Source organism: Gorilla gorilla, chromosome 13 (assembly GCF_029281585.2).
Source record: "Gorilla gorilla gorilla isolate KB3781 chromosome 13, NHGRI_mGorGor1-v2.1_pri, whole genome shotgun sequence".
NCBI lineage: Eukaryota > Metazoa > Chordata > Mammalia > Primates > Hominidae > Gorilla > Gorilla gorilla.
This window is the reverse complement of record NC_073237.2, coordinates 71025744-71044786: the sequence shown is the minus strand read 5'-3', so window position 1 is coordinate 71044786 and position 19043 is coordinate 71025744. Positions and strand designations below refer to the sequence as shown.

General features: G+C 41.1%; 1 protein-coding gene across 1 annotated transcript in view; it reads left to right on the top strand.

Annotated features, from left to right (window-relative positions):
• TRPM6 (transient receptor potential cation channel subfamily M member 6) overlaps positions 1–19043 on the top strand; it is a 165530-nt gene that overhangs the window by 53850 nt on the left and 92637 nt on the right. The window contains exons 6-11 of the mRNA XM_019034278.4: positions 80–204; positions 6234–6405; positions 12341–12509; positions 13751–13874; positions 17219–17291; positions 17414–17514. Coding sequence (XP_018889823.3) covers positions 80–204; positions 6234–6405; positions 12341–12509; positions 13751–13874; positions 17219–17291; positions 17414–17514 — 764 coding nt within the window. The remainder of the gene's footprint in view (positions 1–79; positions 205–6233; positions 6406–12340; positions 12510–13750; positions 13875–17218; positions 17292–17413; positions 17515–19043) is intronic.

Genomic DNA, 19043 nt, shown 5'->3' with positions numbered 1-19043 from the left:
TATTTGTCTGTTTCTGGCAGTCTCTTTGTTTTGCATGATTTGTGAATTAAAGTTTGACTTCTAAACTGGTTGTTCATAGGAGTGTCCAAGCATGTTGGGGATGCCTTGAAATCCCATTCCTCTCATTCCTTGAGAAAAATCTGGACAGTTGGAATCCCTCCTTGGGGTGTCATTGAGAACCAGAGAGACCTTATTGGAAAAGATGTAAGTAGACAATCCTTTCATAACAAAAGCAAATGAACACGTGTGCAAATTGCCAGCTTAACACTGTACCTGGATGTCTAATGAATGAACATCACAGATGCAATATATTCACTACCAACTCCTGACTTTCTGCTGCTTCCCTCACTCTGTCTTAGAAGATGACAGTCCCACCCTTGCAGTTGCTCAAGTCAAAAGCCTTGGACTAATCCTGGGATGATCTCTTTGTCTCACACTCAAACTTGATCTATCAGTTCCACTTTAAAAATATATCTCAAATCTGATTTCTTCTTCTCACTGCCCTTACTGTTACTGAGTGAATCCGAGCCACCATTATCTGTTGCCTGAATGATTGCAATAGCCATCTTTACTCTTACCTTTGTCTCCTAACAGCATAGTCTCAACGTAGTAGCCAGAATGATTCTTTAAAAATATACAAATCAGATCATGCCATTCCTCTGTGTAAAACACTTCAAGGACTTCTGTCTCACTTAAGGTAGTAGCCAAGGTTCTTGAAGTGGTTTGCCCGTAGTGAAACAAGGGACATTCTTAATTTGGACCTCCTAGTTCTCATCTGTTATCTTGTATTACTCTGCTTCGTTCCTTCTTGTGTATTGATTCTTTGATCCTATGTATTCTTTCAAAGGGAATGGACTTGTCTCAGTCTCTTTGTAAGACTAATATAATTTTTTGGTAAAATGTTAGATATAAGAAAATGTTCTAAAGAAGAAAGATGACTACTGTTAATATTTCTGTCAGGATCATTTCAGAATTTTTTCTATGTATGTGTGTATATGTACAGCAAAAAAAGTGTGTATTTAAAAATAGTAACAGAACTGATTGCTATAAAAGTGCTTTTTTTCAGCTTACCTATTTGCCATAGTTATTTCTCCATGTCGATTAATACAGACATGCTTATGGGTTGTTTTAAATTTTTTTTTTTTTCCTGAGATGGAGTCTCGCTGTCTTGCCCAGGCTGGTGTGTAGTGGCACAGTCTTGGCTCCCTGCAATCTCCACCTCCTGGGTTCAAGCAATTCTCTTGCCTTAGCCTCCCAAGTAGCTGGGATTACAGGCACCCACCACCAGGCCCGGCAAATTTTTGTATTTTTAGTAGAGACGGGGTTTCACCATGTTGGCTAGGCTGGTCTCAAACTCCTGACCTCAGATGATCTGCCTGCCTCGGCCTCCCAAAGTGCTGGGATTACAGGCGTGAGCCACCACACCCAGCCTGTTTTAACTTTGATTTTGGAAAACTTCCAACATATTAGGCAGTAGAGAAATTAGAAAAATGAACTCTTTTCTATGTACCTATCTCCAGCTTCAACAGTTACCAGCTCATAGCCAATTTTGTTTCGCCTCTTCCCTTATCCGTTCAGCCGACACCCTCCGTTATTTTGAAGCAAATTTGAGACATCAAATAATTTCATCTATAAATATTTTAGTAGTTCTTTCTAAAATATATGGACAATGAAAATATATAATCACAATGAAGTTATTATATCTAAAAAATTACCAGGAATTTCTGAGTATCACTGACTATCCAGTCTAGTCAAGTTTTTCATTGCCTCATAATGTTTTTTTCAAAAACAGGATTTCTTAAGTCTTCATTATTTAGTGATTTGATTTCATTATCCAAAAAAGTTTCATATATTGTGATGGGTTGATATATCTCTTGACTTGCTTTTATTTTTGTCACTTTTAATCTATGGATTTTACCTCCATCTCATTTTTTTATGTGTGTGTAATTTATTTGTTGAGGAAACTGGGTCATTTGTTCTGAAGAGTTTCCTCCAGCTTGGATTTTCCAGATTTAATCTTTTGTAGTGGTGTTTAGCATGTTTCTTTGCTTCTTTTCTGTAAATTGGTAGTTTGATTGAGAGGTATGATCAGGTTCAGGTTTTCTGTGTAAGTTTATGCCATAGGAGGAGGTATGTCTTTCCCTTGTAATATATGGGGGTCTCTCTTTTTATAATGTTAGCAGTCGTTGCATAGATTCATGATTTCAACAGAGTTCCAACATGATGACATTTAATTATAATGTCCTTTGTTTATTAGTTTACATGCTCTATGTACTTAACACTCTAATACTTAAATACTCCATATGGAGAAACGTTTTCTCACCAATCACTTGGTTTACCTTGTGGTACAGTTGTATAGGAAGGGCTGAATAAATGCTTGACTCTTTTCTTTTTATTTACCAGTTTTCAAAATAATGAAAGGTGAATGATGAGTTTTCTTAACTCATAAATGTAAACATCTTTGTCATATTTCAATCCATTAATCAATACAGTTATTATTCTTAATAATGTTCAAATTATCCCATTTTGGCCGGTGGAGTGTTTTCAAGATGTCTCCTCGTCTTTTCATACAATTCCATTGTCTATCATGACTTCCTTGCTTTTTAGTATGAAAAAATATTCCAGGCTTATTGTGTATATTTTTTGTTTCCCAGAGTAAAGGCTGTTTGCTTTTAGTGGGACATAGCTTTTTTTTTTTTCCCAGAGATGGAGTCTCGCTGTGTTGCCCAGGCTGGAGTGTGGTGGCACGATCTTGGCTCACTGCAACCTCCGCCTCCTGGGTTCAAGCGATTCTCCTGCCTCAGCCTCCCAAGTAGCTGGGATAACAGGCGCCCACTACCACGCCCAGCTAATTTTTTTATTCTTGGTAAAGATGGGGTTTCACCATATTGGCTGGGCTGGTCTCGAATTCATGACCTTGTGATCCACCCACTTCGGCCTCCCAAAGTGCTGGGATTACGGGCGGGAGCCACTGTGCCTGGTCAGTGGGACACAGTATTAGCAGAGCACATCTGGAGGCCAAGGAAACATTTTGATTTTTCATGTCAGCTAGTATCATACTGTACTGTATTGAATCAATGATTCCTCTATTATTGTCCATTTAGGTCATGTTCTGTTTTTCACTTTTGAGGATAATAATAATAATACTGTGATAAGATATGTAAATCTTTGATACTAGCTTGCTTATTTCCCTAGAATTAATTCTCAAAGTGGAATGCTTGGACCAGTCTGTATAACCGTTTAAAATGTGACACATTGCCTTCTGGAAAGGTGGTAACAATTCACATTCTTGGCTGGGCATGGTGGCTCATGCCTATAACCCCAGTACTTTGGGAGGCCGAGGCCGAGGCTGGCGGATTGCTTGAGCTCACGAGTTTGAGACTAGCCTGAGGAACATGGTGAAACCCTGTGTCTACAAAAAAAAAAAAAAAAAAAATACAAAAATTAGCCGGGCATGGTGGTGCACGCCTATAGTCTCAGCTACATGGGGGGCTGAGGTGGAAGGATTGCTTGAACCTGGGAAGTTGAGGTTGTGGTGAGCTGTGATTGCACCACTGCACTCCAGCCTGGGCAACAGAGTGAGACCCTGTCTCAAACAAACAAACCAAACAACAACAAAAACAAAAATAGCCAGCATGGCAGCATGTGCCTGTGATCTTAGCTACTCAGGAGGCTGAGGTGGGAGGATCGCTTGAGCCCGGGAGGCAGAGGTTGCAGTGATCCCAGATGGGCACTACTGCACTCCAGCCTGGGCGACAGAATTAGACCTTGTCTAAAAGAAAAAAAACAAAACAAACAAACAAAAAAACCCCAAAACAAAACAATTCATATTATTTTCAATGGGGTATGTGGATGCCCGTTGAGTTCTGAGTATTCTGTTTTTTTTTCAAGCTATACCTTTCTGTTAAGGTATAAAATAATACCTAATTTTTCTTATTTACATTTCCCTGATTGCTAGTGAGGTTCAACATCTCTTCATCTGGTTTTTGTACATTTTCAAGCAGGGATTTTAGACTTCTTAACCTTCAAGTTTTTTTGTTTTGTTTTGTTTTTTTTAAGATAAAATTTGCTCTGTTGCCAAGGCTGAAGTACAATGGCATCATCATAGCTCACTGCAGTCTTGAACTCTTGTGCTCAAGTGATCCTCCCGTGTCAGCCTCCAGAGTAGTTGGTACTACATGCATGTACCGCCACACCCAACTAATTTTTAAAAATTTTTTTCTTTTAGAGATGGGGCCTTGCTGTGTTGCTCAGACTGGTCTTGAACCCTTGGCCTCAAGTGATCTTCCTGCCTTGGCCTCCCAAAGTGTTGGGATTATAGGAATGAGCCTCTCTCTGTGCCTAGCCTTGAAAGATCCTATAATTCAGCCTAGTAACAATTTTGTTTGTCAAGTATGCTGCATTTCTCATAGTTTTTATTTTATATTATTTCTTATCTTTTTAAAATAAATACAAAATATGTATTAAATCTCTCAATTATTTTCCTTTTGGTTTCTTGCCTCAGTGTCATGCTTCGAAATTATAAAGGTAACATTTAAAGCCTAATGTTTATAAAGTTCATAGTGCCTTTTGCATCCATTATTTCTTTGAAGCCTCACAACAACCCTCTGAATAAAAATTATCAGTATCATCATCCTTACTTATACCTGAGGAAAATAAGCCTGAGAAAGAAAGCAAGAATTACTCAGAGTTAAGGTTAGTAAGTAGAAGAGCCTTGACTTAAACTTGGGCTTTCTTACTCTAAATATTGTGCTTTTGCCTCTAAAAGCAAATACGAAGTGGAGCAGCTTAAGAAAATGTCCATTAATGTAATAAAGATTTTGACGTTTTATAATGAATGAAATGCTGTTTGGCTGGTTGGCTGTTCCACTGTTTTATTTATTTATTTATTTTTGAGATGGGGTCTCACTGTGTCGCCCAGGCTGGAGTGCAGTGGCAAGATCTTGGCTCACTGCAACCTCCACCTCCCAGGTTCAAGTGATTCTTATGCTTCAGCCTCCTGAGTAGCTGGACTACAGGCGCATGCCACCATGCCTGGCTAATTTTTGTATTTTTGGTAGAGATAGGGTTTTACCATGTTGGCCAGGTTGGTCTCGAACTCCTAACCTCAACTGATCCGCTAGCTTTGGCCTCCTAAAGTGCTGGTATTACAGGTGTAACCGCTCCTGGCCAGCTGTTACTCTTTATTTTGTTTGAAATACTAGAGAAAAGTCAGTGTCAGAATATTATTCTGGAATAAATCTATAAAAAGACACTATTTTTGAATAGTGGTGTGGTCTATGTACTGGTGCCAGTCCTTGAACTATTTTTTAATGGTTTGAAACAAGGTAAGCACAGAAATGAAAAAGAAGGCTGGGCGTGAAACCCCGTCTCTACTAAAAATACAAAAATTAGCCAAGTGTGGAGATGTGTGCCTGTAGTCCCAGCTACTCGGGAGGCTGAAGCAGGAGAATCGCTTGAACTTGGGAGGCTAAGGTTGCAGTGAGCCGAGATCATGCCACTGCACTCCAGCCTGGGCGATAGAGCAAGACTCCATCTCAAAAAAAAAAAAAAAAGAAAGAAAGGAAAAAAAATATTTAGAACCACTGCCAGAAATGTGACCATGCTGTGTCATTCAAGCACGTGGAAAGCAGGCTAATCTTGCTGAACAGGGTTTGTTTCAATACTGTTGAACTTGTGTTGTGAATCTCATGTACCACAAGCTGCCTGCTAGTTATTCATAGTAGGATCACGTATCGGTCCATTAAAACATGGGAAATTTAAAAAATTGATACCACAGATAGTTCGAGAAGCACTGCTCTAAATTGCAAGTAATACTTTTTTTTTCTTTTTGAGACGGAGTCTCGCTCTGTTGCACTGGAGTGCAGTGGTGCGATCTCACCTCACTGCAACCTCTGCCTCCGGGTTCAAGCAATTCTCCTGCCTCAGCCTCCCAAGTAGCTGGGACTACAGGCACCCGCCACCATGCCTGGCCAATTTTTTTGTGTATTTTTAGTAGAGACGGGGTTTCACCGTGTTAGTAAGGATGGTCTCTGTCTCCTGACCTTGTGATCCGCCCACCTTGGCTTCCCAAAGTGCTGGGATTACAGGCATGAGCCACCATGCCTGGCCACAAGTAGTACTTTTTAAACTAGACAGGAACTCTGTTAGCACATAAAGATAGGCCTTTGGAGCAGGTGAGCCTGGGGAAGGATCTAGAGCTCTGACCCTCCCTTGTCCTTGCTGTCTCTCAGGTGGTGTGCCTGTACCAGACTCTGGATAACCCCCTCAGCAAGCTCACAACACTCAACAGCATGCACTCGCACTTCATCCTGTCTGATGACGGGACCGTGGGCAAGTATGGAAATGAAATGAAGCTCAGAAGGAACCTGGAGAAGTACCTCTCTCTGCAGAAAATACACTGCCGTGAGTATCACAGGGGCTCAGTCACCCGGTCTGGTTGCAGGCCTGCTGAGGTCTTTCATGGGCTTCCCTGACCATCAAAGCTCACACCCCTAGTCCCCTCAGGCTAGCCTCCTTAATACTCTTCAGCCACCCCCCTTCCCACATGGGTATCTCCCCTCCTCTCTCCCTCCATCTACCCAATCCAAATGACACTTCGAGGATCCACTAAAGTCTTCATCCTTCCATGATCCCCCCAAAGATTTCTTCCTCTCTCTCAACTATCATCCACAAGTCGGCACCGTCTGATATCCTGTGTTCTTCCGGCTGTGGGTTCACCGTGTTCAAGGTGCTCACTTATCACCTGCACAGAGTAGAGGCCCAAGTTGGCCCCTGCCTTAGAGCAGCCAGAGGGATTAAGTTAACATAGTGAGCCCGAAGCCAGAAGAAAGCAGGATATAAGACCGTGCAGACTTGTGGGTGACAGTTGAGAGAGAGGAAGAGATGTTTGGGGGATGATGGAGGGATGAAGACTTTAGTGGATCCTCAAAGAGTCATTTGGGTTGGATAGATGGAGGGAGAGAGGAGGGGAGATACCCGTGTGGGAAGGGGGGTGGCTGAAGAGCATTAAGGAGGCTAGCTTGAGGGGACTAGGGGTGTGAGCTTTGATGGTCAGGGAAGATGACATTTCATGTGCGGGTGGGGTGGCCCTAGGCAGGGAAGGGGTTAAGACCAGACAGGATTTTTAGAAATAGGGACCTTGGGGCTGGGTGTGGTGGCTCACGCCTGTAATCCCAGCACTTTGGGAGGCCGAGGCGGGTGGATCACCTGAAGTCAGGAGTCGAGACCAGCCTGGCCAACATGGTGAAACCCTGTCTCTGCTAAAAATACAAAAATAGCCAGGTGTGGTGGTGCATGCCTGTAATCCCAGCTACTCAGGAGGCTGAGGCAGGAGAATGACTTGAACCTGGGAGGTAGAGGTTACAGTGAGCTGAGATCGCACCACTGCACTTCAGCCCGGGTGACAGAGCAAGACTCTGTCTCAAAAAAAGAAAAAGAAAAAGAAATAGGGACCTTGGAAAGTGTCAAGTTTGTGTCATGCTCACAGTGGTGCTTCAAGAGGGCCATTTTGGTAGTTTTATCTGGAGGAGGGCAAGGAGAAGGGAGGGCCAGAATCAGCATGCACCACTGGGCAGGGAAGTGTGAATCCTTTACAGAGAGCAGGAGGGCTGAGTGCTGCCTGGAAAACTGTAGACTTTTGGTTCAAGGCACCAGAAAGTCGACCCCTGCCTCTTGTGCCAAATTAAATCTTCCACAAAATACTTCCTTGGGACAAAGGGCCAGGGAATGGGAATGCCTTCAGGAGGCTCAAGTCCTCTTCAGCCTTTGAGCGTTGGGCTGAAAAAATGAAAGGCTGGAAGTCCATTTAGTTTTTGGCCTTGATCCCTGGAGGCAGCAGAATGTAGTGAGGTCAGAAAGATTGAAGCGCTGTGATTTTGTGCCTGTGACCTTGGCCAGATGGCATTAACATCTGTCAGCTGTTTTCTTATTATAAAATGGAAAGGACTATCTACGTCTTAACGTTTGTTGTGACAATTAATTGAGAAGATGTATATTAGGGATGTCTAGAATTGTGTTGGGTGCACGGTATGTCTTTAATAAATGTCTGTTTCTTTCCTTCCTTTTTCCCTCCTTTGGTACAGTGATCATCTCATGGTTGTGGGGTAGGAGGAGGGGAGGGACTCTGGGAATTGTGGTCGTTCACTTAACTCTTAGTGTGAATAAGGATTCTGAGGCTTATGCAGGTCAGGAAAAGGGGAGAGAGGATCAGGTATGTGGTCTTCTGCGGGGTAGGAATGGCTGGGAGAAGGGAGACCAGCAGAGCAGAGGGAAGGGAGGTCAGAGAAGGACCTTGAAGAAGAATCCGTATAGAGAGGGATCCATTAGGGGCCTGAAATATTACCTGAAATGTCCTGTTGCCTCTGTTGACCTTTACCCACCACCTAAATTGCGTGGGGTTCTGTGCAGCGCTATAATGTATGCTCCATGGGAGGTATGAGAGTCTTTGTCTTTCTTATTCCCTGCTGATTGCCCATTTTAGTATGAATGCAACAACCCTGAGCTTGCTTATAGTAGCAGATGACATTTCTACTTTCAAAGACCTTGAAACCTAGGATTTATCTGGAGGCTTTTGCTGACTATGGAGTCAATTCCAGTGGACTGGTAACATTTATTATTCTAAGGAGAACCCATATAAAAACAGCAAAAACAAGAAGCCACCTATACACACACACACACACACACACACACACACACACACACACACAAGGAAGAAAGAGAAGACATGCCCTCAAGAAACTCAAAATTCTTATGTATCAAGCTGATCTTCATACCTAACATACTTATGAGGGAGGTTGGCTACCATATTTGTATTTGTTGTTGATATGATCAAAACGGGATTTATTTTTGATGGCATGAAAATACTTAACTAGTGGTTGATTTATTTGACTTTTTTGTTTTTTCTGGAGACTGAGTCTCGCTCTGTCACCCAGGCTGGAGTGCAATGGCATGATATCAGTTCACTGCAACCTCTGCCTCCCTGGTTCAAACAATTCTCCAGCCCCAGCCTCCTGAGTAGCTGGGATTACAAGCGCCTGCCACCACACCTGGCTAATTTTTTTCTATTTTTGGTAGTGACAGGATTTTACCATGTTGGCCAGGCTGGTCTCGAACTCCTGACCTCAAGTAATCCACCTGCCTTGGCCTCCCAAAGTGCTGGAATTACAGGTGTGAGCCACCGTGCCCAGCCTGTGGTTGATTTATTTTATTGCTTTTCAGCCAGTCTTCTTGGCGACTCTGGCAAACCCTTGTTGTTGGCAGAGAATACTTAAAAAAAAAAAAAAAAAAGACTCACATTATAAAGTTGCTGTAGGAATCCCTGGCTTTCAGCCATTTGAAATGTGGCCAATGTCAGCTTCTGTTTTGTAAGACTCTAAGGATGTGATTTCAAGATAGGAAACATAGGCTCTGATGCCTCTGTATCTTTTCATAATCCAAGTCTCAAGGGAGAAGAGTGCTCTTTCCTGGAATGTCTGTTCTAGGAACTTTTAATTTGGAGGTCTAATATTGTATTCCTGCCTCACCCTGGGACCTTACAGTAGAAGCAGCTCTCTAGTGAGATTTCTCAGCAAGAATTTTACATTTTTTTCTTTTTAAACCAATTTTTATTAGTGTATCAGTAAGATTTTTTTTTTCAGAAAAAGCCATAAATATATTTGATTTTGTGGGAATAAGTTATTACTTCAAGAGAAGTGGGCCAGGCGTGGTGGCTCACCCCTGTAGTCCCAGCACTCTGGGAGGCTGAGGTGGATGGATCATCTGAGGTCAGGAGTTCAAGTCCAGCCTGGCCAACATGGTGAAACCCAGTCTCTACTAAAAATACAAAAAAGCAGCCGGGCATGATGGCGCGCACCTGTAATCCCAGCTATTCAGGGGGCTGAGGCAGGAGAATCACTTGAACCCAGGAGGCAGAGGTTGCAGTGAGCTAAGATGGTGCCACTGCACTCCAGCCTGGGCAACAAAGTGAGACTCCATAAAAAAAAAAAAAGTGTACCTAACAGAAATTGAATTCTCTTCCTCTTCCACAAAAATGCCCATATTAATTTCTTTTTCTTTTTCGGATGGTAAAAGTATTATATACTTCCACATTCAGGTAATGCAAAGAAAGCATATTAACAGAAGAAAGGGACAGTTTTCCGTAATCTCACTATCAAAACTAACCATTTTCGTATGAAAAACTAACCTTTTCATATGTATATTTTCACAAATTTTCTACACACACATGCAGACGCACACACACACACACAAGCAACATCTTTTAAGCAAAAACTGGGGTGATTTCATAATGCTTCTTTTGTAGTTTTTCCCCTCCCCCACTAAACACGGTCCTATTTCCATGTCAATGAGTATAATTTAGTATATTTTAATGGCTGAATAACGTTTTATTGGACAAGATACAAAAAATTCACTTACAAGTGTTTTTATTCCAAAATCAATAAAATATTAATCGAAATTTTCTTCTATTACTTTTGTGCCTTATACTATTTTTGCCGTCTCATTTGGCTTTTATAAGACTATTTAGAGAAACCCTATGTCTATTAGTTGGTACATCATAGATATGCTTTTTAGTGATATGGAGAAAATAATGAGGTGGAGGTGTATGGAAAAGGAGTAGAATGTCAAAGCAACTAAATCGATGGAGTGAAGTTTTTGGATGGTTGCTAACTGACCCATCCCTAACATTTGAGAGCCTGACACAGGATACACATGGAAGACCACATACTATATGTCTAGATATTTAAATGCCTTAAATCTAGATAACTGTATAAAATATGTTCTAGCCTTTTATCTTGACACATATAGCTGGAAGGCCAGACTTGAGTTTGGAAACCTTGGATTTTTGGAAGTACTGAGCAACGTGGTGTTCTTTGGGCATCCTAGTAAGCTGGGGAGGGAGCACAGGCTTCCCTTGACCCTTGACCCTGTAGATGTCTCACCATGAGGGCAGGGGTGTGGCCAGAGGAAGGCCAGTGTGCGCCCCTGAAAACATGGGGCTCAGAGTAAAGTCCTCTTTTGCTCAGGGGTGAGTGTGGCATTGCTTGCCAAATTTTCTTCTTTTGGAAAATAAAATACAGTGATTTAAATGTAGTATATCAATATATGTGTGGTGTGAAAACATAAAGCAAATAAGAAATCTACAGAATAAATAGACAAGGTCCCTTTTCAACATTTTCCTAAACCTTCCCTTCTCTTTTCCACTGTTCATAGTGTGATGTGTATCCTTCCAGAATTTTCTGGTCATTTATATAACATGCTATACATACAGGTATGTGCATATATACATATAAAATATGTATATGTATATAAAATATATATGTATATGTATATTGTTTTAAAAATACACATAGGATAATACTGTGCATATTATTCTGTAAGCTTTTTTGCTTACATCTTTTTTAAAAGAATGACCCCTGCAGTTATTCCTTTCTGTTCTTTCTCCCTTACTTTAAGAAAGTAATATATATATGGGCTTGGGTCATGTAGTCTGCAAGAAAAAAAGGTAATATATAGTCATGATAAAAAATTCAAACAACAGAAAATGAAATAAATGGCAATGCAAAAGTCTTTGAGGGTTGTCATCCTACCTTGTTCCTAGAAATAACCACCATTAAAAGTTTATAGAGTCTAGGTGTGGTGGCTCACACCTGTAATTCCAAGACTTTGGGAGGCTGAGGCAGGAAGATCACTTGAGACAAGGAGCTTGAGATCAGCCTGGGCAACATAGGGAGACCCCATCTCTACACATAACTGAAAAAAAAAAAAAGCGAGGTGTGGTGGTACATACCCGTGGTCCCATCTACTCTGGAGGCTGAGACAGGAGGATTGCCTGAGCCTGGTAAGTCGAGGCCGCAGTGAGCTGTGATCACACCACTGCATTCCAGCCTAGCTGACAGAGTGAGACCTTGTCTTATATAAAATAAATAAGTAAGTAATAATTAAAATGTTTGTTGAACTGGTTAAGGTTGTTCATTTTTGGAGATGAGTGATGAACACATTGGGATCTATTATATTGTTCTGTTTACTTTTAGATACTTTGGGAGTTTCCCGTAATGGAATACTTATTTCTTAAGCAATACTTATTTTTTTGAAAAATTATTGAAAGCCTTTTTACCTGGTAAAAGCTTGAAGATGCTGTCACCATATTTATGCCACATTTTATTTGAAGTCCAAGTTTCTGGCTTGGTCTTGATCTAAGCAAACCAGGGTAAAATGAGAGAGGGGCCAGTGCGAGGAATGAACATAGGTGGTAATTGAGAGACTTGTGTCTGGAAGTCAAAATGGCCGACTGGCTGAGCTAGGGATTCTCTAACAGTGTGGTATTGTTTGTGGTCTGGAATAGGCTCAAGACAAGGTGTGCCGGTGGTGGGGTTGGTGGTGGAAGGCGGTCCCAACGTCATCCTGTCAGTGTGGGAGACTGTCAAGGACAAGGACCCAGTCGTGGTGTGTGAGGGCACAGGCAGGGCGGCTGACCTCCTGGCCTTCACACACAAACACCTGGCAGATGAAGGGTGAGTTGTTGGCTCTTCTTTTTTGAAACTATAGGGGCTGTTTATTCCTCCATTTTAGTTCTTTTGGCTGTGCATTTATGTGGGCCAGATATTCTTGGATTATAGAAGTTGAGACTGGATTTCATTTCTCAGTGACTGTGTTTGTTGTTCAACATCAAAATGCCCTTCAGCAATGAGAGTTGCTATTTTCTTAGCTGAAGAATGGCCTGCCTTTAAAGGGAAGCTTGAGTCTTGCTTGAACTTTGGGGAAAAGGTGTTTGCAGGGGGAGTGAGGGAGGTGTGGCTTGAGCAATTGGCCATTACAGCCGTAAGGACCTTGTAAGGGAGGTGGCCAGTGTTGGGCCCAGAGCACCTTCAAATTCATTTGCCCTTAATGGAAATAGCAGAAATTGGGAAGGTCTACATCCTGACATTTTCATAGCATATGTCGTGCTTATTTCAGGCTTTAATTCTTTCCCCTTCTCAAATAAGAAGATAATTTTTCTCTTGCCATCCCTCTAGCCAGTGTGATTCTTCCAATTTCAAAAGCATGATATTTCTACTGTATAAATAAGTACAGTGCCTAAGAACTAAAATGTTGACCCCACTAATTTATTTAGTAAACAGTTATTTGCTGCTTATGCTGTAACAGCTGTCTGGAGTGCCTTTGCTTATGATTGCTCTCCCTGTTCATTTCTCCTGCCTCCACTTCCGCCCTCTACCATCTTCCTCTGCTTTCACTCCTCTCCCTTTTCTAAAATCATCCTGGATGTGTGGTTATTAAACCTTTTAGGGTTTCAGATCCTTTAGAGAATATAATACCTATAATTTCTGGAGATTCCCAGCCCTCTGGAAATCTACCAGCTTCAGAACTCCACTTCAGAGTATATTCTTTTCAGGATGTGGCAGATCAACCCATTCTCACTTTCTTTCTTCTTTTATAAATGTAAAAATAGAGGCAGGGTCTTGCTATGTTGCCCAGGCTGGCCTCGAACTCCTGGCCTCAAGTGATCCTCCACCTGGGACTCCCAAAGTGCTGGGATTACAGGTGTGAGCCATCATGCCTGGCTCCATTCCCACTTTCAAATTCAGCTTTCTTCTTGAGCTCCTGCTTCCATTTGCTCCCCCTCATTTGCTCTTCTGGCAGAACTGTCCATAGACACCTTTTCAGTCTGGGGAGCTGATGGGGTGTTTTCTTGTACTGATGTTGCCGGCTCATTCCCCTCTCTGGCTTGTGTCAAGACCATTTATTTCTCTTCCAGGATGCTGCGACCTCAGGTGAAAGAGGAGATCATCTGCATGATTCAGAACACTTTCAACTTTAGTCTTAAACAGTCCAAGCACCTTTTCCAAATTCTAATGGAGTGTATGGTTCACAGGGATTGTGTGAGTATGACGAGTTGATGATTCAACTGACTTAAGAACTGCTAATTTATAAACACTGTAATATTTATTTTCACAATTAAAAAAAAACATGGTGGACACAGGAAGGGGAACAACATACAGGGGCCTGTCAGGGGGGAGGGGGGAGGGAGGAAATCAGGATAAATAGCTAATGCATGGAGATCTTAATACCTAAGTGATGGGTTGATAGGTGCAGCAAACCACCATGGCACACATTTACCTGTGTAACAAACCTGCATATCCTGCACATGTATCCCAGAACTTAAAGTAAAATTGTTTAAAATTAAAATAATAAAAAATAAAAAATATGGATTTTTCATTTTGATTTTGAGTGTATCTAGCTCTACAGAATTTGATTCTTCGTTGAGTAAACTTGACTTCTTACTGTCACTGCTGTCCGCACTCTCCATGCTTCAAATACTAGACTCTACTACAGAAAAAGCACTTAGTATAACAATGTTCCAGAAAAGTTATCAGATTTAGTGAAAATTACACAGAAGTATTTTCAGAGGGTAAAGGAACAGCTCCATGTCTTCAATGAACACAGCTTCATGGTGCTGAGTTACATGACTGCCTCACAGCGTCCTGAGTAAATCCTGCAGGAAATCATTGGGAATGTACTGGACAATGGGAAAAGTGAGAATAAACTCTGGGATAAAAAATGGAGCCCACAAACTATGGGCTATTACCATAATGTAGACTCAGGAAAAGTTTTTAGTGTTTTAGGGTACTGTGATAAAAAGATTAATTTATTTAATTAATTTATTTGGTAAAGACAAGGTCTTGCTCTTTTGCCCAGGCTGGAATGCAGTGGTGCAGCCATAGCTCACTGCAGCCTTGAATTTCTGGGCTCAAGTGATCCACTTACCTTGGTCTCCTAAAGTGCTGGGATTATAGGCATGAGCCACCATGGCCAGCCTATGAACAAAATGACTTGGATGATATGAATTATCAATTCTTTTTTTTTTTTTTTTTTTTTTTTGAGACAGGGCCTCACTCTGTCACCTAGGCTGGAGTGCAGTGGTGAGATCTTGGCTCGCTGCAACCTCCACCTCCTAGGCTCAGGTGATTCTCATGCTTCAGCTTCCTGAGTAGCTTGGACTACAGGTGCATGCCACCATGCCTGGCTAATTTTTGTATTTTTTGGTAGAGATGGGGTTTCATCATGTTGGCCAAGCTGGTCTCGAACTCCTGGCCTCAAGTGATCTGCCTGTCTCGGCCTCCCAAAGTGCTGGGATTGCAGGCATAAGCCACTGTGCCTGGCCGAATTATCAATTCATATCAATGACTCAGATGATATGAAGCTGACAATTACAGTAAATATACAGATATGTTGTGATTCAAGGTGATCTTTCTAGAATCTGAAGGCTGGACCAAATTGTATAAGAATTTTGGTAATATTTAAGTACCTGGCCTCAAAAAAAAAAAACCAACTGAAATGTTCTGGCTAGAGGAAGCATGACGAAATCTATGTGAAAAACTCTTTGGGGTTTTAGCTGGCCCAATAACAACAATAATAGCAATCATGTTTCTAATTAGCAGCGTGCTTCTAAATATATTCTTTTCATTTGAAATAGCCCTGTGAGTGAGTTCAGTATGGCAGTGGTTATTTCCAGTTTGGAAATGATGAAGCAGAAGGCTAGAGAATTTAAGGGATTTTCAGTCATGCAGTTAAGAAATGACAGATATGCTCGGACACGTTGGCTCACGCCTATAATCCCAGCACTTTGGGAGGCCGAAGTGGGTGGATCACCTGAGATCAGGAGTTCGAGACCAGCCTGGCCAACATGGTGAAACCCTGTCTCTACCAAAAATGCAAAAATTAGCCGGGCATGGTGGCGGGTGCCTATAATCCCAGCTACTTGGGAGGCTTAGGCAGGAGAATCGCTTGAACCCGGGAGGCAGAGGTTGCAGTGAGCTCATATCGCACCATTGCACTCCAGCCTGGGCAACAAGAGCAAAACCCTGTCTCAAAAAAAAAAAAAAAAAAAAAAAAAAAAAGAAATGATAGATCTGAAACTTGAGTTTCAGAAGAGTTGAAATCTTCTTAGTCTATTACACTTTCTATTTGCCACAGTAATCAGTAAGTTAAGAAAAGGACAGGTAAAAGAGATTGCCCTTATGTTTGCCTCTTCCTGCCATCAAGCAGAATAATTAATAAGCAATGTAATGACCAAGAGGGTCAAGAGAAGGCAGCAAAGGGCTTGCAGGTGATAGGAATTGGGTTGTACAATTGAGGGCTGATTTTATTCATGCACATAGAGGGCGTGTCAGGTGAAAGGAAACTGTGTGAAGTTATAGAAGCATAGTTTTTTATCTTTATGATACCTTAGAGATTATTCAACAGGTTCCTCTCATTTTATGGATGAGGAGCCTGAGATTCAGCAGCCTCAAGATATTTACCTAGGACTAGCTTGTTAGTGGCATACTTGGAACTAGGTCTTGCCAATCTTGGCTTTTTCATTAAAATAGCTCCTTCTACTATATGAAATGTATTTTAATTTAAAAAGACTGAGATATAGTCATTAATAACAGGTGACTCCCCCCCCCTTTTTTTGAAGCAACAAAAGCAGAGATTTATTGAAAATGAAAGCACATCCCACAGGGTGGGAACGGGTGAGCAACTGCCTCAAGGGCCCATAGGTGACCCTTTGGAACCATAAGTAATGAACTTACTTGTCTTTAAAAGAGTCAAAGACCGTCTGTGTTGCCCAGGGTACTTGCTCATTGGGTCCACTGTAATTACCTCAGTTATTTTATGACAAACCCTTGAGGATTCATTTCTCATAAAAAAGCAAGTCTGGCTGGGCGTGGTGACTCGCCTGTAATCCCAGCACTTTGGGAGGCTGAGACCGGAGGATCGCCTGAGCCCAGGAAATTCAAGACCAGCCTGGGCAATATAGTGAGACCTTGTCTCTACAAAAAATTAAGAAAAGAGAAAAAAAAGCAAAAGTCTTAGTTTCCAAGGCTAGGTGAATGATGGATTTCATTCGTTGCCTCTTTGAAAGGAGACATGATTTTATTTACATCAGAAATTAACATTGAGGTTCTTTTTGTTGTAGCATGTACATAGTAAATTCATGTAATACCATTCCTTCATAAATGTTTCCTCTGGATATGTGGAATTTTTAGTTTTTTTCCCCCCAAGTGCCCATAATTCTTTGTTATCCTATTTAAAAGTTTTCTCTCCTGTAAGTAAAAAAAGGTTTTAAAGAAGAATGTTTTCCTCAATTCATTAGCTCCAGTCTGAATTCTGTGGGTACTCTTTGAAAGCATTTATTTGGTAGTTCCCCAAATGTATGGCTCTCTGTTTTTCACTGTTGTAGATTACCATATTTGATGCTGACTCTGAAGAGCAGCAAGACCTGGACTTAGCAATCCTAACAGCTTTGCTGAAGGGTGAGTATCTGGATGGGGTTGCAATTGTTCCTTATTTATGCTTCTCATGTTCCACAGTACTTTGTGCTTCTTGCGTAGATATCTTGAAAAGAATATATGATTGTTCCTTTCTTTTACCCTAGGCACAAATTTATCAGCGTCAGAGCAATTAAATCTGGCAATGGCTTGGGACAGGGTGGACATTGCCAAGAAACATATCCTAATTTATGAACAACACTGGAAGGTATAGTGAAAATGAAGTTATTCGGAAAAAATATTTTGTGTGATGGTCTGTTAGGAAGGGGCAAAAGAGAAAATGAGAGGAGATATTGATTGGTTTGGTAGAAGTGTGGGGTAGCATCTCTGTAGCTGGGATAGCTAAGACACTTTTCCCATCGACTTTGGCTTCCTGAAAACCATCTGTTTTTTTTGTTTTTTGTTTTTCCTGGCTCTGCAATCTAACTGAAGCTGAAAAGGGAAGTTGAGTGAAAGACAGAATGGAAGGTTTTTATTTTAATATATTTATGTTATTTTATTTTTAGACACAAGGTCTCACTCTGTTGCCCAGGATGTCTTGCAATGGTATGATCATAGCTCACTGTAGCCTTTAACTCCTGGGGTCAGGTAATCCTCCCCCATTAGCCTCCTGAGTAGCTGGGACCACAGGCGCATGCCACCATGCCCAACTAATTTCTTTGGAAATTGTATTTTATTTTATTATTTGAGACAACGACTTGTTATATTGCCCAGGCTGGTCTTGAACTCCTGGCCTCAAATGATCTTGCTACCTTGGTCTCCCAAAGTGCCAGAATTACAGGCGTGAGCCACTGTGCCCGGCGTACAATTTTTAATTTATTTTTGGGTAGATTTCTATCTTGTTATTTAAAACTCAAAGTTTACTTTTTGCTTTAAAATGTAGTAAGTGCTCACATTAGAAATTAGTGAAAACATAAAAAAGAAGAAAGATTATCCATAATGCTAACGATAATCACTATTAACATTCATTTTAAAAGATTATAGTTGTGACTGTATTACAGGTATATTATTTTTGGGCCAAGCTAATACATGCACATTGTTTAAAATATCAAATTATATTAAAAGGCAATTTTAAAAGATGGTAGTTCTCTGCCCTGCTAATCACAAGAGCTAGTACTTAAGATGTTTTTGATTTTTCTAACACTTATAAATCTCCATATTTCTAAATAATGTCATATTGCTATATTTTGGTTCATTTAGTTTCAGAAATTTTTCAACACTTCTGTCTTGTGGGCCTCACGGCTGCAATGTGGACCTGTTGCCTTCTCCTCCTGGTGCACAGCTGTCATCCCGGGACGCACCCTCATCATCTTGGGGATTCCCTTGCTTCTTTCCCATGTTAGAGGGCATGTCTTCTATGTCCCTTGTCTTCCTCTTTGTTTACTCATTTATATTGATGGTATACATGTTTCAATAAGTTCCTGAGAAAGGGAGTATGAGAAATACATATTTTGAGGACTTACATGTTTGGGTGTATTTTAATTCATGATTTAAACTATTTTCTCCTACAGAAATTTGAATGCCTAGTTTCCAGCACCCAGAATTTCTATTGAGAAGTAAACACTTCTTTTTTGTTTTCAGATTCTTTGTCACCATTTTTTTTTTCCTATCTGGAAGTTGAAAAAATCTTTCTTTTCCAGTGTTTTGCTGTGTGTTGTTGTGAGTCTCTGTATCCATTTTGTTGGGCACATGATTTCAACTTGGCAATCATATGTTTTCATTGCATTCCATTCCGTT